The sequence below is a fragment of the Mobula birostris genome, chromosome 15 (assembly GCF_030028105.1).
Source record: "Mobula birostris isolate sMobBir1 chromosome 15, sMobBir1.hap1, whole genome shotgun sequence".
Classification (NCBI taxonomy): Eukaryota; Metazoa; Chordata; class Chondrichthyes; order Myliobatiformes; family Myliobatidae; genus Mobula; species Mobula birostris.
Window position 1 is genome coordinate 20346828 of NC_092384.1, and position 27679 is coordinate 20374506.

General features: G+C 44.5%; 1 protein-coding gene and 1 long non-coding RNA gene across 2 annotated transcripts in view; one reads left to right on the forward strand and one right to left on the reverse strand.

Moving 5' to 3' along the window:
• Nucleotides 1-16418, reverse strand: part of LOC140210423 (adhesion G-protein coupled receptor G2-like) — a 65151-nt gene extending 48733 nt beyond the window's left edge. Inside the window, exon 1 of the mRNA XM_072279376.1 lies at nucleotides 16376-16418. Coding sequence (XP_072135477.1) covers nucleotides 16376-16418 — 43 coding nt within the window. The remainder of the gene's footprint in view (nucleotides 1-16375) is intronic.
• Nucleotides 16419-22120: 5702 nt separating this feature from the next.
• Nucleotides 22121-27338, forward strand: LOC140210252 (uncharacterized). Its single transcript, XR_011889192.1, has 3 exons — nucleotides 22121-22262; nucleotides 22647-22743; nucleotides 27161-27338. It is a non-coding gene; the product is annotated as an uncharacterized lncRNA (long non-coding RNA).
• The last annotated feature ends 341 nt before the right edge of the window (nucleotides 27339-27679 follow it).

Consider the following 27679-nt stretch of genomic DNA (forward strand, 5'->3'; position numbering starts at 1 on the left):
GAGATGCATCCCTGATAATGCTTTTCACCCTGCCCAGGCAGCATTTATGGTAGATGTTCTCAATGGTGGGCAATTGGGTGCTGATAATCCGCTGGGCAGTTTTCACCACACACTGGAGTGCTTTACGGTCCGATACGGGACAATTGCCATACCACACTGAGATGCAGTTGGTGAGTATGCTCTCAGTGGTACAGCGGTCAAAGTCCATCAGTATCCTAGGACAGAGGTGAGCTTTTTTGATGATCCACAGGAAATAAAGGCGCTGTTGCGCCTTTTTGATTTGGATGGAGGAGTTCAGGGACCAGGTGAGATCCTCGGAAATGTGGACACCAAGGAATTTGAAGCTTGATACACGCTCCACTACAGCGCCGTTGTTGTAGGTGGGGACGTGAGTGTGGTTCCTAGCATGCCTGAAGTCCACAATGATCTCCTTGGTCTTCTGGGTGTTAAGGGCCAGGTTACTGTCGGCACACCACTCGGCCAGGTGCTGGACCCCGTCCCTGTAGGCCGTCTCATCATCCCATCTGATGTGGTGTCATCTGCAAACCTGATTATTGACCATGTACAGGAACGCAGTAATAGTTGAAAAGGGAGTACAGAAGAGGGCTCAGCACACAGCCTTGCGGCATGCTGGTGTTCAGGGTGAGAGTGGAGGAGGAGACGCTGTCTAACTTAACTGATTGGGGTCTGTTGGTCAGAAAGTCTAAGGTCCAATTGCAGAGGGATGAGCTGATACCAAGCTGGCGAAGTTTGCTGATCAGTTTGGAGGGGATCACAGTATTGAATGCCGAACTAAAGTCAATGAACAGCATTCTGACATAAGAGTTAGGGCTGTTCAGGTGGGTTAGGGCAGAGTGAAGTGCCGTGGAGATTGTGTCCTCTGTTGACCTGTTGGTGCAATAGGCAAATTGATGGGGGTCCAGGGTAGTGGGCAGACAGGATTTCAGGTGTGATAGAACCAGTCTTGCAAAGCACCTTGCAATGATGGGGGTGAGTGCAACCGGACGGAAGTCATTCAGGCCCATGGCAGTGGAATGCTTCGGCACTGACATGATGGTGGCGATCTTGAAGCTTGTGGGGACAACTGCCTGGGCCAGGGACAGATTAAAAATGTCCGTGAAGACCCTGGCCAACTGCCCTGCACAGACTCTGAGCGCACGGCCAGGTATTTGATCCGGACCAGCTGCCTTCCGTACGTACATCCTGCTCAGGGTGGCGCAAACATCGGAGGTGGAAAGTGAGAGAGGCCGTTCACCAGGTAGGAGATCCGCTTTGAGGGTGACCTCCTTGCTCTCTCGGTCAAAGCGAGCGTAGAAGTAATTGAGCTCATCAGGGAGGGAAGCAGAGCTGGAAGGGGGCACAGTACTAGGAGGTTTGAAGTCTGTAATGACCTGTATACCACGCCACATGTGCCGGGGGTCCGAGAAGTTCAAATGCTCCTCGATTCTCTGTCTGTATATGTGTTTAGCCTGAGAGATTCCCCTCCTCAGGTTGGCCCTGGCTGAGCTGTAAGCCTCCCGGTCTCCAGACCTGAAGGCTGAATCTCTGGCTTTGAGCAGGAGGTGAACTTTTCTGTTCATCCATGGTTTCTGACTGGAGAAAACTTTTATTTGTTTTCGTGATGTCGCTCTATCCCCACACTTGTTGATGTGCTCAAGGACAGAGTTGGTGTATAAATCAATGTTAATCTGAGAGTCTGTGGTGGCATGGGCAGCAAACGCGCTCCAGTCTGTGTGCTGGAATTGGTGCTGAAGAGCAGAGTCAGCACCCTCCAGCCAGATCTGAATAGTCTTCATTGTGGGTTTCACATGTTGAATGACCGGGCTATACTTGGGAAACAGAAACAATGAAAGATGGTCAGACTGTCCCAGGTGGGGGAGGGTAGTGGCTTTGTAAGTGTCAGCCACATTTGTGTAGACATGATCTAAGTTTTTATTACCCCCTGTGGTGCATGGCACATTTTAGTAAAATCTTGGAAGCACGGTACGTAGGTTACAATGATTGAAGTCCCCAGCGACAATAAAGGTTCCGTCTGGATGCAATGTCTGCAGCTTGCTAATAGTAGCACTGAGGTCTTTCATGGCTACTTCAGCATTAGCATCCGGTGGAACATAAACTGCGACAGCAATGATGCATGTAAACTCTCGAGGTTGATAAAAAGGTCTGCACTTGATAATCAGGTACAGTATTCCAGATCAGCAGAGCATTGTGCTGCTGAAGAAATCTGCAGTCATTGTGGTGGGAGGTGCTGGTAAGCACACTGTGGGGCCACTGTCTGCTACTTCTTTTGTGTCCACGTTTCCTCACAAACGTCCTGAAGTGGAATTTGATGCCGTAGAGGAAGAGTCTTCTACAGACCACCTGAAGGTGGCAGTACCACCCGGGGCAGGAGAAGAGCTGCCCCTGAGCCCATCCCCACACAGCACCAGCTCAGACAGGGGCACCGGGTGGGAGAAGATCAAATCAGAGGGGTGCAGTTCCAGAGAGGAGACACTAGTAACACTGGGCTGTGGGTAGGTGGGAGAGGGAATTAGTTACAGCTGCCAGGTTGAATCTGGTCAGTAGTCTAGGTTTGGAGAGATCTGGTGACCAACAGATGTGGAAGCAACTAAAATACCTGGAGACCGTCAGAGCTGCTACAGGAGATGCTAGGGAGGGCAGAGCTGGCCGTGCTGACTTTCTCCCAGGGGTGGTGCCCAGCCAGGAGACCGTGATTCTGTCTTCCCTTCCAGGCAACATTAAGGAAGTGTGAGGTTGAAGGAGCAGATTTCTGCCTCATCTGAGTCCCCTAGGGATCAACAAGTCCTGCACCAGCATCTGGCTTAGCCCATGAACTCCCAGGCTCAGATGTTGCAGCTTCTGCATAAGAATGGAACTTTTGGGGCAGGGGTGGGGTGTGGTTTGCTGTTGATGACCATGGCCAAGTCAAGCAGGGCATCATGGAGGAAAGGATCCCTCTGGAACGTCTTTGGATGAGACTAGATCCTGGCTGGTATTTTCAATGTCAACTTACATGTGGTCAAGAAATCTAAACCAAGCATCACCTTCCAGCTATGGAGGTCAAACATTCAGTGAATAGTTCATGATATCTCCATTCATTTTTAAAATTCCTATATTGTATTTCCATAAGACCATAAAACATAGGAGCAGAATTAGGCCTTTGGCCCATCAAGTCTGCTCTGCCATTCTATCATAGCTGATAATATCCCTCTCAAACCCATTCTCCTGCATTCTCCCCGCAACCTTTTGATGCCATTACTAATCAAGAACCTATCTACCTCAGCTATAAATATAAACAATGACTTGGCCTCCACAGCTGTATGTGGCAATGAATTACGTAGATTCACCACCCCCTACCTTGAGAAATTCTGCCTCTCCTCTGTTCCCAAGGGGCATCCTTCTATTCTGAGTCTGTGCCCTCTGCTCCTAGACTCCCCCATTATAGGAAAAATCCTCTCCACACCCTCTCTATCAAAGCCCTTTCAATATTCAATAAAGCCTCGGCATTTCATCTTTGCTTTTATATTCTAGTCTTCTCAAAATGAATGTGTCACATGGGGGTGCTGGGAACGGACCCAAATGCGAGACACAGACACTGAAGTACAAGGAACAGGACTTGACTAGAGTAGGGACGTGACAGGAAGACTCCATCTTCCTGCCTAGCCTCAAGCCTGAAGACTCCAGCTTCCTGCCTAGTCCCAAGCCTGAAGACTCCAGCCTCGTCCTGCTTGCCAGCCAAGCCTCATCCTTGCCTAGTTCTGGGGTCTGAGCCAGAGGCAAGACCCAGGTACTGGGTCCTTGTCCTGTCTCGGAGTCCAAGCCCGGGCTCCTAGCTCTCTTGTCCAGTCCTGTTCCAGGTTCCCGGTTTTCTTGTCCATGTCCTTGCCCTCACCCTATATCCTAGTCCTGACCCTAGTACTTCAGTGTCTGTGTCTTGCACTTGGGTCCGTTCCCAGCCCCACCTTATGACAGGACTAGGAGACAAGGCTTGGACTCTGAGCCCGAGACTGGACAAGGATCCAGAACCTGGGTCTTGCTTCCGGCTCAGACCCCAGAACCAGGCAAGGACATGACATGGCTTGAGGCTGTGGTCTTGGGTCTTGAGGCTTGGCTTGAGGCTGGGGTCTTGAGTCTTGAGGCTTGGCTTGAGGCTGGGGTCTTAGGTCTTGAGCCTTGGCTTGAGGCTGGGGACTTGAGGCTTGCCTTGAGGCTGGGGTCTTGGGTCTTGAGCCTTGGCTTGAGGCTGGGGACTTAAGGCTTGGCTTGAGGCTGGGGTCTTGGGTCTTGAGGCTTGGCTTGAGGCTGGGGTCTTGGGTCTTGAGGCTTGGTTTGAAGCCAGGGTCTTGGGTCTTGAGGCTTGGCTTGGGATCCTGGGTCTTGAGGCTTGACTTGGCTTGTGGTCCTGAGGCTTGGCTTGGCTTGGCTTGGGATCCTCGAGGCTTGGCTTAGCTTGGGATCCTCGAGGCTTGGGTCCTAGGAGCTTGGCTGCGGGACCGTCGAGGCTTGGGTTCTTGGAGCTTGGCTGCGGGACTGTCGAGGCTTGGGTTCTTGGAGCTTGGCTGCGGGACCGTCGAGGCTTGGGTTCTTGGAGCTTGGCTGCGGGACCGTCGAGGCTTGGGTTCTTGGAGCTTGGCTGCGGGACCGTCGAGGCTTGGGTTCTTGGAGCTTGGCTGCGGGACCGTCGAGGCTTGGGTTCTTGGAGCTTGGCTGCGGGACCGTCGAGGCTTGGGTTCTTGGAGCTCAGAGACAGACAGGGAACCGAACATCAACATAGAGCCAGGACTTATCCTTCAACAAGCCGGAACTCATCCTTAACACGACACTAACATGAGACAGGACAGAACATAGACATAGAGCCGGGACTTATCCTAAGACAAGCCGGGACTCAACTTCTCCACACAAAGGTGGGACAGGTCCATCTGTTGGGTAACAGCAGGACGGCCAGATTTACCCAACAGAGGCAAAGACAAGACAAGACATGTCCCCCCGCAGGGCAACAGCAAGACGGCCTGACTTACCCCATGGAGGCGAGGACAAGGCAAGACAAGACATGACCCCCCCGCAGGGCAACAGCAAGACGGCCTGACTTACCCCACGGAGGCAAGGACAAGTCAAGACAGATCCCCCTGCAGGGCAAAGGCAAAATGGCCTGGCTTACCCCACAGAGGCAAGGACAAGAAGAGACAAACGCCAAAGAACGACAGACAGTTCCACCTCTTCTCCGGGGAAGCTCCGAGTCTCAGTTCAGCCAGTAACCTCAGCTGGCTAAGGAAACAGCCAGCTCCCTACCTAGCTTGGAGTGGCTGGCAGCCACTTAGCTGGCCCGGGAAACAGCCGAATCCATACCTCAAAGACTACTCCAACAAGTGGCAACAAGGCTTCATGAAGCGGTGGTCCTACAACCACGTCCAGAGATCACAAATGGTTTTACTAGCCTTCCATCAGCAGGTTGCTCCAAGGGGGACTGACAAGACAAACCAGCAGCCCACACTCAATCCCAAGGCTACTTATATTGCAAGCCCGAAGATGGGAATCAGGTGCCTATGATTAATTCAAACAAGGGACAGCCGGAAGACCCGGAGTCCTGAGTCCATGGACCGGACTGTGAACCAGAATGCGGACTTCACGGACCAGACCATGACAGAATGCTAACATTCATTTTTAAATCTCTTTGAAGGAAATTTCCTCTTGGTTGTCTTGGGAAGCTATAGATGTCTTGAAATGGAAAACCTAGCAACTAATTGATCTGCCAATTTTATCTGACTGGGCAGTTCATTAGTTACGTGGATACCATCTCTTATTTCCTAATGTCCATTGTGGAAGCTCCCAATGTTCCATTTCTTTTCCAGCAGAGGGGCTGTCATTGGAAATATACTGTATCAGAATTCAACTTCCAATCACGCTGATTCTTCATGATTCTGACTTTTTCCCCAAGTCCTCGTCATATATCAAATCAAGACTTCCTTTTCATGGTTCGAGCCTGTTTGATCAGTTGAGAAGCAGAGTGTTCTCACATCAAGGAACTTTACGGGGTGGAGACATGGGGAATTGGTGATGAGCTTGAACTTCATTGCAGGACAACAGATTGCAGAATATCTCACTCAGTTTCAGGTTGCTGCCAGGGAGAGGGATGGGGCTGGTGACAATGGAATGGAGTCAGCAGCTGCCCAATTTAACGTCCACTCTAAGAACAGCAAAGCTGATTCTGTTCTTCCACGGAAATGGAGACACTGATCCCTGGAAAATCTCTGCAGCCCCTTCCATAACCATGGTTTGGCTCAGTTCATCCTTCACAAAGAGGTACAAGTAAGAATTGAAAGTGCTAATTAATGGCTTTGGGGCATTTGTTGTGAATATTGAGTAACTCCCACATAAATCCATTTGTAAACCAACACATTAGGGACATAGTCTCATCAGCACTGACCACTGAACGTCGTTTAATAGCTCACAAATGATTCGAAGATGAGTGAAACTCTTTTCATAGACAGGCACAGATGAGGTGGTTGAGAGTCTCCTCACAGGGGTACAAACCCAAGAAGGAACTAAAAAGTATTTCTTCATAGCGCATTGTAGGTGAACTCAAATGTCAAATGTAGAAGTTATCCAAACCACAAAAATAATGGTATTTCAGACAGAAACCTGGCTATTTCTGTTAATAAATAAAAAAATATTTTTTGCTTTCTAACAACAAACTTAAACCTCTAAATGAAATTCCATACAGTTTCTTTACTTGTGAAGCTACTACACCTGTCAACAGGAATAACACTGTTTCTCGGGTAGCTCTTGGGCCTCTCTGTCACGTCTCTTTGTTTTACATCTGCTCTTAAAATAAACTTGACCCTCACAGTCTTTCTGAGCTCCAGCATCTTATACAACTGTTGATTTCCCCATTTGCTACTGTCTTCCCAACTCTGGCTGTAACCTGTAAGGCACATTCTGCCTCCAAAAATCATATAATTCGAGAAAGCTGTAAACACTCAGAGGGACAGGAAGCACATGTGTTAAGTAAAGGTACTTGGAGTGGATTTCTGTTTTATCTCAGTCTTGCAGCATCTTCATTTACTGATCATCAGTGATTTTTTTCACCTTCACATTTCCCCAGCTGTTTCAGGAACATGCCTCACACGGAACTTGTTTGTCCTTTTAACCAGGTCCGGGCTCAACTATATCAAGCTTGTTCAGGAGGGCTCACAGACTAGAAATACATTCACTTTCATAAAGGCACCATAAAACTCTCACCTCTGCCTCTCCACCACCAACCATCTCTCAAGCCTCTGAATCCTTTCAACAATAGGCAAGGATCAACATTTACCTTGACATCACAGTTAAATCCACAATTGCAAGAAATCTGCTTTACAAATTCAGGGCACAAAATCAATGACTTGTTGAAAGCATGAAGAGATGTTTGTTTTTGTTTACAGATAACACTAAGATTGCGACCTTTTATTCAACATTTTCATATGGTTTGATTTATTGCTCTTCCAGTTATTTGGATTTGATCAGAAAGTTTCTCTTTTTTTCTTGCTTTTAATCTCAGTTTGGGCTGCCCAGTCCCCTTTTTGCCTTATTCTTCTTTTTTATTTTTTGTTTTTGTTTATAGAAAATAGTGCTTTTTATATATTTAAAAATTATAAAATTTTCTTTATCTTTTTTCTTTTTATGAAATGATAAGAGAATTGATTATCTTATTTTTTATTATATACTATGTATGATCTTGATAATGTTTATTTTACCTTTCATATGTATTATTTTCCATACAGATATTTGAGAAAATTCTCCTCATGTTTGTATATATGTACTTTTTTAAATTAATAAAAAGATTGCTGAAGAAAGAAGAACACTAAGATCAGAGGTGTAAATGTGTAATTCCGTCCTCCTGTATAAAGGTTTAATGTTCAACATTAAACTTCTAGTTACAGCATAAGTTATGAATGAGATTATTCTGAATTTATATACTAAAATTCTTAACAAATAATGGAAAATAATAATATATTGATACTTATCCCAGAGAGAATGCTTTCAGCTGAGCAGCGGTATCTCTGAAATTATTTCTCTTTACATCAGGAAAGAAATATGGAGATAGTTGTCCGTTCTGCTTTATCTGATCTAACTGATAATGTTAATTTCCAGAGGTGCCCTGCTGACCCAAAGTCAATCCTTTTAAAATAAAACCCCACTGTAGTGGAAGATTCCTGATAAACTGTTTTTGTTGGGTTGGGTTAAATTCACTTGGACAATCAACAAGAATATTCAAATTGTCCTAACTTATTCAGCACAACTGAATTTCATCTTAAAAGGTTAAATAGGTACCAGAATTTTTTATTTCCTTACAACATGGATGGAAGCTATTCTATTCCTTGAGTTCGTGCTGGCTCAAAGAGCAATCGCACTCGCCTACAAACAATTTCTTGCAAGCTACTCTCCTTGCATTCCCAGGGTTACCATTTGCCCATGGGCTAAGTGCAATTCAGACAGGCCATTTCAGCATGTCTCTGAGGGAGGAAGCAGGTGCACCCATACAAAACCCATACGTTCACAGTGAGCACATGTCAACTCCAATTCAGCAGCAGAAATTCCACAAAAGGGACCAATTATTGTTGAATTGCACACAGAATGGGATCGACCTCATTTGTTTCTCAACTTGGAAAAAAAACATTTCCAGGAAATAATTTGAAAACCGTAACTGAATAGGGGCCGTGGACAATTCTGATTTGATGGAGACGGACATGAAAGCACAGAGGAACACCTGGAGAAACTTCTGAAATGCCACTTCGCTGCCGCTGCTACTGTGCGATTGAGAATCTCCAGAGGGAAGGCCCCAAAATCCCCGGCTTTGCCTGCTGCTGGCGACCGAGGCTGAGGTCGAAGTGTTCGGATAGAGATGGTGCTCGGTACTCGGTGTCGGAGGACTGATCGGAGCTCGAAGTTTTCGGACGACTCAGAGTCGGACTGTGGTCGGGCATGGCAAGGAGAGTTTTCTTCCTTCTCCCGTCTGCGTGAGATGTGGGACTTTCGAGAGACTTTGAACTTTTTTACTGTGCCATGGCCTGTTCTTCATCAAGTTATGGTATTGTTGCACTGTTGTAACTATGTGTTATAATCATGTAGTTTTTGTTAGTTTTTCAGTCTTGGTCTGTCCTGTGTTTCTGTGATATCACACTGGAGGAATATTGTATCATTTCTTAATGCATGCATTACTAAATAACAATAAAAGAAGACTGTGTGTCCGCATAATCTAATCTAATCTAAAAATAAGTGAACGAGTAAGTTAATTTTCCTTGAATATGTATTTTCAGTTAACTAAGTCCTGACTGACTCAACCTTAAACCCATTTTTTTGCCTTTACACAAAAAATCTGAAAAATTGTCCAACAAATGTTAGAAAGAACCATACATCATGCCTTCAAATTCCATTCAACAAATCCTTTCATTCATCAACAACTTGTGATCCTTCTAATGGATGAGTACAGTAAACCTCAGATAATCTGGTACCCAGATTGGCAAATTTTCCAGGTTATTGAGTACTACTCTTGTTAATACGCTGACAGATTTTAATCACATTTTCTTTCTGTTAATCAGTACTGTAATATTTTACACAATTTCGAGACAGAGATGAGAACAGAGTTCTTGGCAAGATGCCAGATGAGAACCTGATGAGACTACACTGAATCCAAACGGATAGAAATCCTAAGCATTATAGCAGATTGAACCAAAATTAGGCTTTTGATTGAGCACTGACCTGAGTTCAGGTGCTCTTTAAATAACTGAATCTTGGCACCAAAACATGGCCACCAATTAGAGGAATGGGCCAGAATCTTTAAAGGGACTGCACCAACTACCCATACTCCATAGAATCGGAGCACCTAAACACTGGAGACTGTCGGGTGTTTACCGTAAAAGGCCCCCCTCCCCTACAGCTGACAATTAACAGCTCTTGCTGCTTGGGGTGACGTTGACGGTAATCATGAATCAGTACAGGGGGTAATTCAGCAGACCTCAGAGTCTCCTCCAGAGGTTCACTAGAGTTTTTCGTCAAAACAGAGTCCTAGATGAGGTCCTTATCTGAACTACAGAGACCTGACCAAATTAGAGTCCAAATCTTAAACCGTATCCTTGGACGATGGCAACAAGGCACTACAAATTGTCCTTGTCCTCCTGGGATTGGGCTGCGCAGTGTGACCAATGGTCTCACCCCAGTGAATCTGGCTTCCTCCTAGTGACTGTTGACGCATGGTGACCCAGAAGTTGTGTATCTCCAGGCCCTGTCTTGAGATCTTTCACTGTGACTGACGAGAATTTTCTATAGCCTGTTGGGTCCATGTCAGAATCAGAATCAGGTTTATTATCACCGGCATGTGACGTGACATTTGTTAACTTAGCAGCAGCAGTTCAATACAATACATAATATAGAAGAGAGAATTAAAAAAAAATAAATAATAAAAGTTATAATGAATAAGTAAATCAATTGCAGTATACATATTTTGAATAGATTAAAAAAACATGCAAAACTCAGAAATACTGTACATTAAAAACAAGTGAGGTAGTGTCCAAGTGTTCAATATCCATTTAGGAATCGGATGGCAGAGGGGAAGAAGCTGTTCGAATCGCTGAGGGTGTGCCTTCAGGCTTCTGTATCTTCTACCTGATGGTAACAGTGAGAAAAGGGCAAGCCCTGGGTGCTGGAGGTCCTTAATAGTGGACGTTGCCTTTCTGAGACTCTGCTCCTTGAAGATGACCTGGGTACTTTGTAGGCTGATACCCAAGATGGAGCTGACTAGACTTACAACCCTCTGCAGCTTCTTTCAGTCTTGTCCAGTAGCTCCCCTCACCCCCACCAACCCCCCCCCCCCCGATATCACACAGTGATGCAAACTGTCAGAATGCTCTCCATGGTACATCTATAGAAGATTTTGAGTGTGTTTGTTGACATGCCAAGTCTCTTCAAACTCCTAATGAAGTATAGTTGCTGTCTTGCTTTCTTTATAACTACCTCGATATGTTGGGACCAGGTTAGATCCTCAGAGATCTTAACACCCAGGAACTTGAAACTGCTCACTCTCTCCACTTCTGATCCCTCTAAGAGGATTGGTGTGTGTTCCTTCATCTTACCCTTCCTGAAGTCCACAATCAGCTCCTTTGTCTTACTGATGTTGTGCCAGGTTGTTGCTGCAGTACCATTCCATCAGTTGGCATTTCTCACTCCTGTATGTCCTCTCGTCACCACCTGAGATTATACCAACAATGGACGTATCATCAGCAAATTTACAGATGGTATTTGAGTTGTGCCTAGCCACACAGTCATCTGTATATAGAGAGTAGAGCAATGGGCTAAGCCCACACTCCTGAGGTGCGCCAGTGTTGATTGTCAGCGAGGAGGAGATGTTATCACTGATCATGTTGCCTGAATTGTGCTGTGACGAGAGGCCTAGGCGAGGATGATAAGGACCCATGTGCTGGAGTGTCGGAGACTAGAATCGAGACATGATTTCAAGACTGAGATGAGAACCTGACGAGAATCCAAATGAGATAAAAGTTCTGATGGCAGAGTGGACCAAGTTGAGCACCAAACCTGAGTTCAGGTGCTCTTAAAATATCTAAATCTTAGCACCAAAACATGGCTGCCAATTAGCGGAGTGGGACAGCGTCTTTAAAGGGACTGCACCAGCTATCCTTACTCCAGAGAACCAGAGCATATAAACCCCAGAGTCTGGAGTGGCCAGGTGCGTAACGCAGCAGCTATCGCTGTGGAGGAACAGGTAGGGAAGAGACACTGAGTAGATGAGGGACAAGGACTTTTCCCTGTGCACCACAAGGTGACAGGCAGAGTCTCACATATGCAGATTCTCATGTCTGTGTAATTAGAGGAAGTGAGATGAGTGAAAGGAAAAGTTGTTCAATGTGATAACATGGTGAACCAGGGGGATGGGCTTCAATTAGAGGGGGGAGCAGAGGACACTCAGATCATCCTGGAGTGGGATGAGGAGCAGTATGACTCAGGGTCCCTGGAGAGGATGAGTCAGGTGGGATAGGGGCGCTGGAAGCTCTCCAAGTGGCAAAAAAACCCCAGAAAAATTAAGTTACCTTTATTTGAATTAAAGATTTTCCACCTCTCATTTGGAGTTCCAGTCAGGAGTTTGGTTTATTAAATTGGTTTATTGGTTTATTATTGTTACCTGTACCAAGGTGCAGTGAAAAACTTGCCTTGCATACCATTCATACAGATTGCTTCTTTACAACAGTGAATTGAGGCAGTTCAAGGGAAAACAATGACTGAATGAAGAATAAAGTGCTACATATATAGAGCAAGTGCAGGGCAGGCAGACAGTAAGATGCAAGGTCATAATGATTCTGCTGTCAAGATTCCACAGGACCGGTCAATAGCTTTATAATCTGTGGCATTAGTCAACAGATATCCACACCATTTGGGTGGTGCCGTCTTCTCACTGTTACCATGCGGTATAGAAGCCTGAACTCCCACATCACCAGATTCTTACAACAATCCGGTCCTTGGGCAACCCTAATCCTACCTCAGCCACAGAACACGACAGACTACCTGCCACTCGTTTCTAAACGTGGATTTTGCACACGTCTTGTTTTGCAAAGTTATTTTCTAAACTACCCTGTATAATTTATTAGAACTTATGTCCTATGTGTTGTCGGAATCTATGTGCCTGTGATGCTGCAGCAAGCATGTGATTTCCTTGAACATGTACCTCACTGTATTGGTGTATTTGATAATAAACTTAACTCGAATTATTGAAACGGCAATGAGAAGAATCATTCATTTCTGCTCCAGCCTCCTGTTCCATGGTAAGTTGCTCATTATAGTTTTCTATCTTCCTTCTGTCTTTGCTGAGAGAACATGGAACACGACAGCACGGAAGCAAGCCCTTCAGCTCAGCTAGTCCATGACAACTATTAATCTACCTGGTCAACTGCACCTGGACCATAAACCTCCATACCCTTCCCATCCATCTACCTATTCAAATTACTTTTAAACATTGACATTGAATCTTTATCCACCATTTCCACTAGGAACTAGGTCCACAGTGTCACCACGTTCCGAGTGCTCTCATATTCTCCTATCAGACTGAAAAGCTTGAGCATGTAGATATTAAGAAAGAGGATGTGCTGGAGGTTCTGGAAAGCATCAAGTTGGATAAGTCACCGGGACCGGATGAGATGTACCCAGACTACTGTGGGAGGTGAGGGAGGAGATTGCTGAGCCTCTGGCAATGATCTTTGCATCATCAATGGGACGGGAGAGGTTCTGGAGGATTGGAGGGTTGCAAATGTTGTTCCCTTATTCAAGAAAGGGAGTAGAGATATCCTAGGAAATTATAGACTAGTGAGTCTTACTTCAGCGGTTGGTAAGTTGATGGAGAAGATCCTGAGAGGCAGGATTTATGAACATTTGGAGAGGGTATAATATGATTAGAAATAGTCAACATGGCTTTATCAAAGGCAGGTTGTGCCTTACGAGCTTGATTGAAGTTTCTGAGGATGTAACTGTAGATAGGTCATCTTCTGCATGGCGTCAGTCACCAGTGGTGTGCCTCAGGGATCGGTTCTGGGACCCCTCCTCTTCGTGATTTTTATAAATTACCTGGATGAAGAAGTGGAGGGATGGGTTAGTAAATTTGCTGATGACACAAAGATTGGGGGTGTTGTGGATAGTGTAGACGGCTGTCAGATGTTACAGTGGGACATTAGTAGGATGCAAAACTGGTCTGAGAAGTGGCAGATGGAGTTCAACCCAGATAAGTGTGAGGTGTTTCATTTAGGTAGGTCAAATATGATGGCAGAATATAGTATTAATGGTAAGGCTCTTGGTAGTGTGGAGGATCAGAGGGATCTTGGGGTCTGAGTCCATAGGACACTCAAAGCTGCTGCGCAGGTTGACTCTGTGGTTAAGAAAGCATAAGGTGCATCAGCATTCATCCACCGTGGGATTGAGTTTAGGAGCTGACAGGCAATTTTGAAGCTATATGGGACCCTGGTCAGAGTCCACTTGAAGTACTGTCTTCAGTTCTGGTCGCCTCACTATAGGAAAGATGTGGAAGCCATATAAAGGGTGCAGAGGAGATTTACGAGGGTGTTGCCTGGATGGGGGAGCATGTCTTATAAGAAAAGGTTGAATGAACTCGGTCTTTTTTCCTTGGAGCGACGGAGGGTGAGCAGTGACCTGATAGAGGTGTATAAGATGATGAGAGGCATTGATCGTGTGGATAGCCTCAGGGCTGCAACGGCTATCACGAGAGGGCACAGGTTTAAGGTGCTTGGAAGCAGGTACAGAGGAGATGTCAGGGGTAAGTTTTTTGTGCAGGGAGTGGTGAGTGTGTGGATTGGGTTGCCGGCGACGGTGATGGAGGCGGAAACGATAGGGTCTTTTAAGAGATTCTTGGACAGGTATATGGAGCTCAGAAAAATAGAGGGCTATGGGTAACCCTAGATAATTTCTAAGGTAAGGACATGTTCGCCACAGCATTGTGGGCTGAAGGGCTGTACTGTACTGTAGGTTTTCTATGTTTCTAAATATTTAACCTTCCAGTTGGACCATCATGTGTTCAAGACTGGATTTGCTGCCTCCTCCTCCCTTTGTCTGTCTGAAGCTGCTCATTATAAACCTCTGCACTGTGCAGACGTTCTGGCATAAATCCACCTTTTTACTACCTCCCCTTTCTGCTTTCCACTGTTATAACCTGATCATCCAACATCCAACCCCTGGACATTCCCACTTCTCCCCCCACCCCACCCCTGTCCATTGGGCCGAAGCTTGAAGATGTGCACAACCAAACTCAGGGACAGTTTTTATCCCTCTGTTATAACACCCTTGACAAACCACTTCCACGCTAATAATGAACTCTTCCACCTCATCATGGCCATTAAACCTCATTGTCTACCTGCACTGCACCCTCTCATTAACTGTAGCACTATACTTCATATCCCATTATTGCTTTTCCTTTGTCCTACCTCAATGTGACTCAGCTGTGGTTCCAAATAGCTATTTGCATGCAACAGTGGCCAGAGCCCGTCAAACCTCTTTGACAGGCAGGCTAAAGCGGGTGAGGGTAGTTAGCAGGTCTCATACCCAACTAAGATAGGGATGTGCCCGTCCCAGTGCCCGTCCCAGCATGCAAAGTCAGTTCTGGTCAGATCATTAGTGAGATCCAACTACCAGGAAGGCAGTTTTGCAAACCTTTGTGGAGAGCAAAGGACACGACAAGGCACAGAGGAAGTCATGATCATCCACTGCAGCCAAGGAAGACCCCATTTGTGATGACTACTCATACTGCCGGACCCAGACTTCCAAAATCGAGAGTGTGGAAAAGCCCCAGTGGAATGACTTTTCAACTTTAAAAACCAACCTGTGCACATTTCAAAAGTCATTGTCGGATACAGCAGACAACCAATCACCTGAATGTTCTTGTGTTTTGAAATTATGTGTATTGATGGATTGCAAAGTATGTCTTTCACTGCATCTTGGTCAGTTCTCGTTGTTGCTCTGACAAAATGGTTATGTTGAGCTCATGTTCCCCTGAGTTGGAACACCTAATGGTCAAATGAAGACCATTCTATTTACCTTGGGAATTCTCATCCATGATCGTGATGGCAGCTTATATACCACCAGTGATCGAGTATAATCAAGCACTCACAACACTGCATAATATCATCCGCAGACAAGAAACAGCCCGTTCCAATGCATTTCAAATTCTATTCAAAGACTTCAACCAGGCCTGTTTGAAGAAAACCATGCCCAGTTATCACCAGCGTATAACCTGTAGCACCAGAGGTCCCAACACACTAGACCACTGCTATACTAAGATAAGGAATGCCAACTGTTCCTTGCTCAGACGGCATTTTGGTAACTTGGATCACTTGGCTGTTCTCCTTCTACCTGTTTACAGGCAGAGCTTAAAAAGCAAGGCTCCAGAGATTGGGAGAACTAAGAGATGGTTGCCGGAGCGATAATGGAATTGCTTTGAGTCAGTGGACTGGGCTGTGTTCAATCACTCATCTATAGATCTGAATGAATGAATGCACCATGGTTATAATACTTTATTAAACCAGCTGTAAATGAGTGTCTCTCCATTCGTTCAGAAGCCCTGGATGAAACATGAGATCAGAATTTTGCTGAGGGCCAGATCAGAGGCATTGAAGCCTGGAGAACAAGAAAGCTACAAGAGGTGCAGGTATGATCTCCGGCAAGTCATCTCATGGGTGAAGTGGAGATTCCAGACCAGACTGAATCAGTGAGGGGTGCTCAACATCTATGGCAGGGCTTGAATGCCAGCACCTCCTGCAAAGTTAAATCAAGCAACATGAGAGACAGCAGGGCTTTGCGTCCGGATGAGCTCGGTGACGTCTATGCTCACTTTGACCATCGGAACACGGAAGAACCATCATGGACCCCGACATCTCGTTATGCTCCTTTAATCTCAGTACCTGAAGCTGACGTGGGGACTGCCTTCAGGAAGGTGAATCCAGAGAAATCGTCCAGACTAGATGAGGTACCTGGTTACATACTGAAAACCTGTGTTAACCAACAGGCTGAGATTTTTAACCTCTCGCTTTGGCAGTGTGTGTTACCCACCTGTTTCAAGCAGGCTTTAGTTATACCAGTGCCCAAGAAGAGCATGGTGACTTGTCTCAATAACTATTGCCCAGTTGAACTTGCTGTTTAACTGGGCAATGAAACATATCAGCTCTTGCCTGAGAGGTGACTGGGATCCATTTCAATCTGCCTACCGGAGCAATAGGTCCACAATAAGTACCATCTCATTGGCTCTTCACCCAATCTCATTATCTCATGTTATTTATTGCTATTTATTTATATTTGCATTTGCACAGTTTGTTGTTGTCTGCACTCTGGATGATCTTTCATTGATCCCGTTATAGTTACTGTTCTATAGATTTGCTGAGTATGCCCACAGGAAAATGAATCTCAGAGTTGTGTATGGTGACATATATGTATTTTGATAATAAAATTTACTTTGAACTTTGAACTATGACAATAATAAACAACAAATAATAATAAATACTATTGATTCAATATGGTAATGTTGCATTAAGAATATTCTCAATTCTTTTTCTTAAAGATTGGTCATTGCGATATACAAGCATCTGCCAGATGTCAGCTGATCGGCTGAACGATATGGTTTCCAAAAGTTCAGACTTTAATATGACTGAAAGCACGAGATGTTTTCCAGTTGCATTTGTTCACCGGAATACCGGCTGCACCCTGTGCTCCCCTCAGCATTAGGTATTTGGTGACTGATATTCTCTTGTGCATTTAGCACTAGAGACCAGAAACAATTTCTCCTATGTCATATTTACAGTGGCTCACACAATTAGTCCACAACAAATGTCCATGTCAGTGGGTGGTTTCACCGAAGAAGAAATCTCTGGGAATTAGAAGAAAATTGGGTAGTTTTGTGATATAGTCATTAAGTACCACTAATGGAGCTGGCTGAAAAGTCAAGGAGAAGAAATGGTGTTGTACTTAAATTGGGGAAGTGTTTTGATGACAAGGCATGGCCAACTGGAGCAGAGATAAACAATAGATGTTGGAATATAGCTAAGTACAGCAGAACTGAACATGAGATAATCTAAGACAAAACTGAAGGGCAAGACCATAAATTAGAACACCTAGTTGCAGGGTGAATGGGGAGAAACGGCTGTCTGGTGAAGGAAGCAGAGTCGATTTGTCAGACGGTTAGAGGCAACAGCAGCAAGGATAGAACTAAGGTCAAACACTACTAAGAAAAGTGGGTGACCGATGACATTATGAAATGCACATAAAACTACTCCAACAAGAATATTAATACAAGCTGGAAGTCAATTTGGGATCATTGGAATATCTTTGAGCTCTCACTTGAAATGCTGCCCAGGCCTGAACTTATCTGAGACACTCACCGACCATCTATGAGGGATTTCCTGTCTGTGGTGTCCTGATCTGAACAATAATAATTGGAAGGGTGACTGGGACCCAACTGAAAGCCAGATTCGGGGTGAGGGCTTAAACACAAATTGCTCCAACATGGAGCTCGTCAGCCTTGGACGGCAGCCTGCCTAGGAGAAGGAAAACTTTGATTTTAAACCTCCACTGCCCTGTGGCCATACCCACCCATGGGAAAGGCTTTGGAGTAAACCTCGAGGAAGAAATCCAGAGTCAGGATCCCTAAGGCAGTTTGACGTTGTTTACACCTTCACTCTGGCAACCTCAGCAACGACAAGTTGTATCGCTTTGGCTCACTACTTTTGACTCTGTGTCCATCATTGAGTAAATTCAGATGCAAAAAAATTATTTAAGATTTCCCCCATCTCTTTCGGCTCCACTCCTCTGATCTTCCAGAGGACCAATTTTGTCCCTTGCAATCCTTTTGCTCTTACATATCGATAGAATCCCTTAGCATTCTCCTTCAGCTTGCCTGCTAGGGAAACTTTATGCCTTATTTTAGCCTCCAGATTCTTTCTGAAGTGTTCTCATCCATTTCTTATACTCCACAGGCACCTCAATTGTTCCGACCTGCCTATAACTGCTCTGAACCTCCTTTTTACCTTAACCAGGACTTCAATATCTCTTGAAATCAAAGGTTCCCTACACCTGTTCTCTTTACCTTTTATTCTGATAGGCACACACAAGCTTTGTACTCTCAAAATTTCACTTTTGAAGGCCTTCCACTCACCAAGTACACTTTTGCCAGAAAGTAGCCTGTCCCAATCCACACTGCATGATCCTTTCTGAGACCATCAAAATCGGCCTTTCTCCAATTTAGAATCTCAACCTGCGGACCAGACCCATCTTTTTCCATATTTACGTTGAAACTAATGGCGTTGTGGTTAGTAGATGCGAAGTGCTCCCCTACACAAGCTTCTGTCATCTGCTCTTCCTTATTCCCAAACAGGAGATCAAGTATCGCACTCTCTCTCACTGGGACTGCTACGTACTGATAAAGGAAACTTTCCAGAACGCGTTTGACAAGCACCATCTCACCTAGTTCTTTTACAGTATGGGAGTCCCAGTCAATACTGGAAAGTTAAAATCACCTACTATAACAACTTTATGTTTCTTGCAACAGTCTGCGATCTCTCACAAATTTGTTCCTTTTAGTCCCTGGGAATTTTGGGTGGTCTGTAATATAGCCCCATTAACATGTTCATACCTTTCTTATTTCTCATTTCCACCCATAACACCTCAGTAGACAAGTTCTCTAGTCTGTCCAGACCGAGCACTGCCATGACATTTTCCCTGTTTAGTAACGCCACCCATCCCTCTTTAATCCCTACCACTCTTGAGACTTAGTTTCAATGCTTGTAAATTTTCTTTACATCTTTTCCAGTAAATCTGAGTCCTCTCAATAACATGAGAACACAGCTGAACACATCACTGTTTTAAGGTACGGTAGTTAGCGGTTAGTGTAACGCGATTGTGGTACCAATGAACCGGGTTCAATTCTGACAATGTCTGTAAGGAGTTTGTACGTTCTCCCCAAGGACACATGGGTTTCCCATGGGTGCTTCCGTTTCCTCCCACGTTCCAAAGATGTTCCGGCTGTGGAAGTGAGTCAGTGTAGTTGCTATTACTAAGGAGAAGGTGATTGGGAGGCTACAAAGTCTGAAGGTAGATAAGTCACCTGAACCAGATAGACTACATCCCAAGGTTCAGAAAGAAATAGCTGAAAAGATTCTGGAGGCATTAGTAATTAACTTTCAAGGATCACCAGATTTGGGAATAGTTCCAGAGAACTGGAAAATTGCAAATGTCACTCTACTGTTCAAGAAGGGATGGAGGCAAAAGACAGGAAATTTTTATAGGCCAGTTAGCCTGACTTCAGCGGTTGCAGTCCATTACTAAGGATGAGTTTCAGGCTGTTGGAAGCACATGATAAAATAGGCCAAAGTCAGCATGGTTTCCTTCAGGGGAAATCTTCCTTGAGAAATCTGTTGGAATTATTTGAAGAAATTACAGGCAGAATAGACAAAGGAGAGTCAGTGGATACTTTAACAAAGTGACAAGGTGCCACACATGAGGCTGTTAAACAAGATAAGAGCCCATGGTATTGCATGTAAGGTGGATACATGCATAGATAGAAGTTTGGCTGACTGACAGGAGGGGCTGACGATACTCTTCATGCTAATTATTCACTCTCATATTTCAACTCTTCTGGTGAAATGGATTGCTTGCCTGACATTTCTTCATGACTGGACATTTGCTCTAAGTTGAAGAAACCCTGTTTGGATTGAATGGGTCCACAGATAACTGATGGGAGCTCCATTGTAACAGCTTTCCTGCACTTTCAAATGACCACAGTACAGGATTCAATCAAGAATTAGTTTGAAAACATTTGGAATACAGCACACGGCCTGATGTAAGTGCAGTTTTCCAGAAAAAGTTGAGCCATTGAATTTGTTTATGATGTTGCCAGCTTTCTGGTAATGAGGATATTTAGACGAGACCTACTAACAAATAACAGTGGACACCTCAGATTAAATACTAAGAAACGTGGCTTGGTATATACAGCAACAACTGGAATTTCAATGCCAAAAGGGTAGGAAGAGTTAAATATTTTGAAGCAAGAATGAGATTTCAGTCTCTGAGGCTGACGCTGGAGCAGCATTCAGGAGGGTGAACCCATGAAAAGCATTTGGCACAGACAGGGTACCTGGCCAAGTACTAAAGACCTGTGCTGATCAACTGGCTGGAGTGTTCACTGATATCCTTAACCTCTCCGCTTACCAGGTTTCAGTTACACTTGTGTCGAAGAAGAACATGGTGACCATATTCTTGACATTTATTAGTTATTAAAGTATTATTATTATTTCTTTCTTTTTCTATTTGCGCAGTTTGTTGTCTTTTGTACACCAGTTAAACACCCAAATTGGTGCAGTCTTTCATTGATTCTGTATGGTTATTATTCAAAGTATTTATTGAGTGTTTAATGAATCTCAGTGTTGTATAGAGTGACATATGTGTACATTGATAATAGATTGACTTTGAACAATAAATATATATAGCAAGTATATGGATCATAAGGATTTTGAATGCCTTAGAGCTTTTTAAAAAATTTTATTATAGTTGTCTGCATCTGGCAGGTAATTTAAGGACCAAATCCAATGTCATTGAGGATTTAATCATGTGCACATAATCTAATTCAGTTCAGAAAACAGGTTTGCTGTAGCGTCACTGTGATCCCCCGTTTTACATTCTGTCACTGACATGTGGGTCCACACATACCGGAACTCCTCTAAATGAGCCTCCCCTGACTATAGAACATCTCTTTCTGTCCAGTGAACCACTTCTGATGTGTAGTCAGTGTTATAACATGGAACATGTCACAGCTCATTTTCAGCAGCCTGACAGCAGGTCAGATACTTTCCCCTTTATTCTTGTTGGTTGTTCAGAGTGCTGGGAACTCTTCTGATATTTAAAACCATGTGAGGTGCAGAGGTTGTCCATTTCCCCCTGTGGCCTGCTCTGCCATTTGCCTGCAATGCCCCCATTCACCTTGACACCCCCAATACACACACTTTGTCAGTTGTGAATGAACCTTCATTGGAGTAATGGGAAATATGAGGCTATCAGGCAGAAACTTGGAAGTATAAATTGGGAGCCCTTTATTCCAAGCAAACTGAAAAGGAAATCTGCAGATGCTGGAACCCCTTCATCAAGTCACATAGTGTCTGTGGAAAGAAAAATAGCTTCAAGTTATTCCAAAACTTTAATACTATCCTTTTAGTATGCCTGTAGGTTGTACTTGTGTTTTCATCTGATTTGCTAGCTATCTTTTATGCTCTCTCTTCTTCTTTTATAATTATCCTGGAATAAAAGCCGTTTTTATTTTGCTGGTAATTGACATAAAAGATCAAGTGAACAGAGCTGGTCCATGATGTTTACTGCACTGATTCCTGTAGCTATATTGCGATAGGCAATCTGATAATGAGTAACAGGGCAGCTCTCACTTTCTCTTGAAAGGTGAACAGTTGTAATCTGAAGCTGCTGGTCTCCTGCCACCCACCACCTGCGTGCCCTGCTTTCACTAACCACCGCCTACTCTGTTTGTCTCTACTTCCCTTAGCTGGTGCACTGCCTCACCATCCTGCAGCAGTTCACATTACTGACTCTACTTCCAAACACCCTGCTTTGCCTGCTTCACCCTGCAGCCGACTACTGTCACGTATTCCTGGGTTACTTGCTTCTTTGCTCCATACGTCTCTAACCCTGGCTCACCCTACAGGCTCTGTTAGACCTCTCCCTTTCAGGTTCACTGGCTGAGACTACTTGTTTGTTTGTTTATTCCTTTCCAAGTTGAATTTAAGTTCCACCACTATCTGATGGGATCTGAACTCTGGTCTCTTTCAGTCCTGGGTTATTAGTCTGGTAATTTAACTGCAATGCCACCACAGTTTCCAACTGAAACATTTAAAGGTTGATTGGTCTAATTAATAAGAGTGAGTTGCTGTATATTTAAGGCAGAGGTTGATAGATTTTTGATTGGCCAGGGCATGAAGGGATACAGTGGGTGTGGGGAAGGCAGGAGATTGGGGCTGAGAGGGAAAATGGATCAGCCATGATGAAATGGTGGAGCAGTCTGGATGTGCCAAATGGCTTAATTCTGCCTCTTTATCTTATGTCTTAAAAAACAGGTTTCTTCCCAAAGAAGGATGAATCATTTAAATGTACAGTCCTCACCTTCGGGGGAAGGAGGAGGGGGAGGACCTTTCTGTTTATACATCCTTGATGGTGAGTACGCTGCTATCACTCATGTGTTGGGTAATTTTAACTACTCCAGTGAAAAGGAGACCACAGAAGATCCCTAGTGTGCAGGTGTGTGGAAGGTTTTGAGGAAGTTGATGGAATATGGGAGAATATAAGATTCTGTAAAGGTGTGTTATAGTCAATATGGATAGGGAAAGTTCAGGGCCAGTGTGTTCCTGTTTGAGTGAAGGGCAAGGCTGGCAGGATTAGGGAAGCCTCACTAATGAAGGATATTGAGGCTTCAGTCAGGAACAAGAAAACTTATTTTAGTTCTAGAGAGCTGGGATCTAACAAATCCCTTGAGGAGTATCTGGGACATAGGAGTGCAAAAAAGGTAAATCAGGAGGGCACAAAGGAGACATGAGGTAACTTTGTCAGATATGATTAAGGAGAATCCCAAGACATCCTATAAATATGTTAAGGCCAAAGTGTAGCTAGGGAGAGACAGGTTTCCTTAAGTATCAGTTTGGTCGAGTATGTGTGAAGCCTTAGGAGAAGGACTAAGTCTAAAGCAAGGTGAGGAATTCAGGTCAGAGAACGGTGATGCCCTGCAGCACATCAGTGTTAGAAGGGAGGAGGAGTTGGCTGCAAGGAAAAGGAAAAGAAACATTCTGGGGCCCAGCAGAGGACACTTGTATCCTCCTTAGCTACCAGTGAGGTATTGGAGGACTGCAAGGTGGCTACTGCTCTGCCTTTCGTTAAGAAGGAACCTATAGGCTGGTGAGCCTCAACTCAGTGATGGGAACGTATTCTGAGATACCAGATAGACCTGCATTTGGGTGGGCAAGTTGCACTGAGGATAGTCTTTGTATGTGGGAAATCATTTGATAAGGGCAGGCTGGTAGAAATTGTCACAAGAATCAATGCAGAGTCCCATTTTGTGTTATAAAGGTTGTCAGTCTTTGTTTATATATATAGTTTTTCATAAATTCTATTGCATTTCTTTATTTCCCTATAAATGCATGCAAGAAAATTAATCCCAAGGTAGTATATGGTAACATACATGTCCTTTAATAATAAATCTTACTTTGATATATATATATATTTATACTAACAATCTGGCTGAGATTGTATGTGGTGAGATCAGTGAGTATATAGATTATACCAAAATTTTGACGCGGTGGACTGTGAAACGGGTTGCCCAAGGTTACTGCAGATCTAAATCAACAGGGAAGTTGGTCAAACCCTCAGTCAGACAGGTTCAAAGTGATGCACTTTAGAAAGTTAAACCAGGGCAGGACTTGTGCAGTAAAACGTGGGGTCCTGGGGAGCATTGTAGAACAGAGGCACGTAGGAAACAAGTAGATTGTTCCTTGAGTGTGTGACTAAGGTAGAAAATGTGAAGAGGGTGTTTGGTATACTTGCATTCCTCTGTTGGTGCATTGAGTATTAAAGTTGGGGCATCATGGTGCAGCGAAGTAGGACTTTGGTGAGACTACCACTGAAATATTACATGCAGTTTTGATTGTCATGCTGCAAGAAGTAGGCAATTCAAACAGAGAGGACGCAGAAAAGATTCACAAGGATGTTGGCGGGACTGGAGAGCTTGAGTTGTGAGGTGAGATTGGATAAGCTGGGACTGTTTTCTCTGGAATGAAGGAGACCAAGGGATGCCCTCCTGGAGATTTATAATTGCTGACACATATAGAGCATAAAGAAGGTGAATAGTCACAGAAATGCTCCCAGGGTAGTAGAGTCTAACAGTGGACAGCAAAGTATCAAGGTGAAAAGAGAAAGACTTAGAGGTGATGTCAGGAGTGGACCTTTCTCCCAGAAAGTGGTGGGTATGTGGAACAAGCTACCAAAGTAAGCAGTACAAATGGATACAATTACACTTAAAAATCATTTGCTCAACCGCATGGATAGAAAGTTGTGGCTAAATGCAAGCAGAAAGGACCAGCTCAGACAGGCACCTTGGTCAATATGGACAAGTAGGACTAAAGGGCCTGTTTCTGTGATGTATAACTCTGACTCTTTGTGTTCTGACCTGCTGAGTACTCCTCTGCTTTCATTATTTTTACATTTCACTCAGTTTTCCAGCACCTGCACTACTTCATCCTGTTGTTGAAAAGATACAGGTCCCCTTTCGTTTGAAACAAGAAAGAAATTCTAAGGGGGAAGTTGTTCAGCTTGCCAACCAGTTCCTCCAGCTAAGCAGCTGGGCGGTAGAGGAATGATTGGTTTGAGCTTTGTTCCAAAGAGAGATGAGAACGTCAGAGTACTGAAGTTCCTTTACCAAAAATCAGCTGGTAACTGTGTGCAAATATTCTGTGAATGCAAGTACTAAATTTAAAACATGAAAAGGTCTGCTGGTTCTGGAAATCCAAAGCAACACACGCAAACGGCTGGAGGAACTCAGCAAGCCAGGAAATCTCAAGCAGCATCTATGGAAATGAAATAATAAATTAGCTGTTTTACAAGTGCTTATTAATTGTAATTGTTACTACTCCCTTCCAACTGTTCAGCCTTTATAATCAAACCAGTTTTTATTTGCATCTGTCTCCAACTCCATGTTGAGATAGTTTCAACAACAAACTGTAACTTTAAACCAGCAACTTGAAAAGGAAATTTGTGTACAATTTGTAGCTGGCATAAACCAATTGGGAAAAGGATTCTGCTCACAGACAGGTGAGTGAGTGAGGGCCTCCGTCGGTCAAAGTTGACCATGGATATTGTGTCCTGGCTGTCTAGCTATGCAAGCCTGGGCAGTACGATATGGAGAGCACGCCTGGGCAGTACGATATGGAGAGCAAGCTCCCCCTTGTCCACGCAGCTGCCAGAGGAACACCAGAGACCAATACAGTTTGGTACCAGCAGCATCTCAGGAGCTGCCAGTCAGCATTGAATTCAATGTGGGACTGCCTTAGGGACTCCAGTTCCAGATTTTTCCCTTGAGGTTTACTCCTGAAGCCTTCCCCATGAGTGGGTACAGCTGCAAGGCAGCAGAGGTTTGAAATCAGAGTTTTCCTTCTCCTACCCGAGCTGCAAACCATGACAACTGAGCTCCATCTGCCCGAAGTGACTGGTTTTAAAGCGCCAGTAACCCCCATTTGCCCCTTCTCCTGTCAGTAGAAACGGTTCCTCTGGGCTTAGTAGCTGAGCCACCCATGAAGGCCAGGAGCTGGGCTTGCTTGTCAGAGGCTGTTTGAGGTGCACACCATTGGGAGCATTTAATAGGTAGTGGGAGCTTGTCCACATTACAATCCCTGCCTATAACAACCTGAAGGAACCACACAGAAAGGTAAATCTTAATGAATTACACATGCTTTACTTGATCAGGTGGGTAAGAGTTCTCCCACCTGACCATCACTGCAGAATGACTGAGGAATTTACCTTCTGTCAGACTGCATTTTGGTTTGTCAAGAATTTGCTTGTCAAGTCGTTGTGGAAATGAAGTGAGGCATTGCACCTCAAATAATCCAGGCACAGTCCTGGAGCGACGTGCATTTCTTGTAATGTTGCCCAACTGCTAACAAACACCATGGATTTAAAACAAGGTCTTTGGAGTTTGCTAAAATGGCATTTGAAATTCATTTGCCTTTTCCACCCATCACCTCTCATCTTCATACTTCACCCCCTCTCCCATCCACGTGGCTTCACATATCACCTTCTGGCCTAAACTCCTTCCCCTCCCACCACCACCTCTTTATTCTGTCATCCTCCCCCTTCCCTTCCAGCCCAAAACATCGTTCATTTCCATAGCCGCTGCCCGACCTGCTGAGTTCCTCCAACATTTTTGTGCTTTGCTCTGGGCTTCCAGCATCGGCAGGATCTCGTGTTCACGTTCGGTTCTCCTCACTTCATTATCGGAAGGATGTGGAAGCTTTGGAGAGGCTGTAAAGGAGATTTACAAGAACGCTGTGTGGATTGGAGAGCTGATGCCACAAGGATAGGTTGAGTGAGTTAGGGCTTTTCTCTGGAGCAAGGTGACCTGATAGAGGTGAATAAGATTCTATGAAGCATTGACCCAGGACTTTTCACAGGACACAAATGGCTTGAATGAGAGGGCATAATTTTAAGGTGATTAGAGCAAAGTTAAGGCGGACGTCAGAGATAGGTTTTTTTTTCCTTTTTTTAAAAACACACAGAGCATTGTGTTGCATAGAATACACAGCCGGGGGTGGAGGTCGAGGCAGATGCACTAGGAACAATTCAGAGACTCTTAGACAGGCACAAGGATGAAAGAGAAAAGGAGGGCCATGTGGGAGGAAAGGTTTAGATTTCTCTTGTAGGAGATTAAAAGGTCAGCACAATATTATGGGCTCTCGGGCCTGTACTGTGTTGCACTGTTCTATATAAGTTGACGTATCTGTCTGTACAAAATAAAAGCTGCCACCTTCATCACTGCAACAAGACTTTATATTCATGCATCCTGAAACATTGACTATTTTTCTTCCCACAGATACGCCCCGGCTGCTGAGTATTTACAGCATTTTCTGTTCTTTGAGTTCACCGTTGCTGGCCAAATCAACAACAATGGTGAGATGGAGCATGGGAAAGAGATCACAAACTTTCCGCTACTGTGTCAGTACAACAGACACCAACCTTGATGTCAGCAGGGTGAAAGAGCTGGTGTTGATCTGAAGAGGATAGGGTAGTGTTTCAACATATGGGACAATGTATCCATGCCACTTTTAAAATCACTAGTTCACAACTTCAGAACACGGCCCTTCTTCTCTTCACCTGCAGCTAAGTTTCTCATTCATGCCTTTGTAACCTCCAGATTTGATTATCCCAGCTAGCTCCTCTTCTTCGATGCTAAATGTCCTTAAGGTCAACTATAGCTCTATCGCCTTGTACCTAGATCACACCAAATTCCTTTTAACACGTTATCCATGTTCCACTGATTTATGCTGCTTCTTGGAGAAGCATTGTCTCCACTATAACAAACTCAGCCTTGTTTTCAAATCCCTCCAAGTGG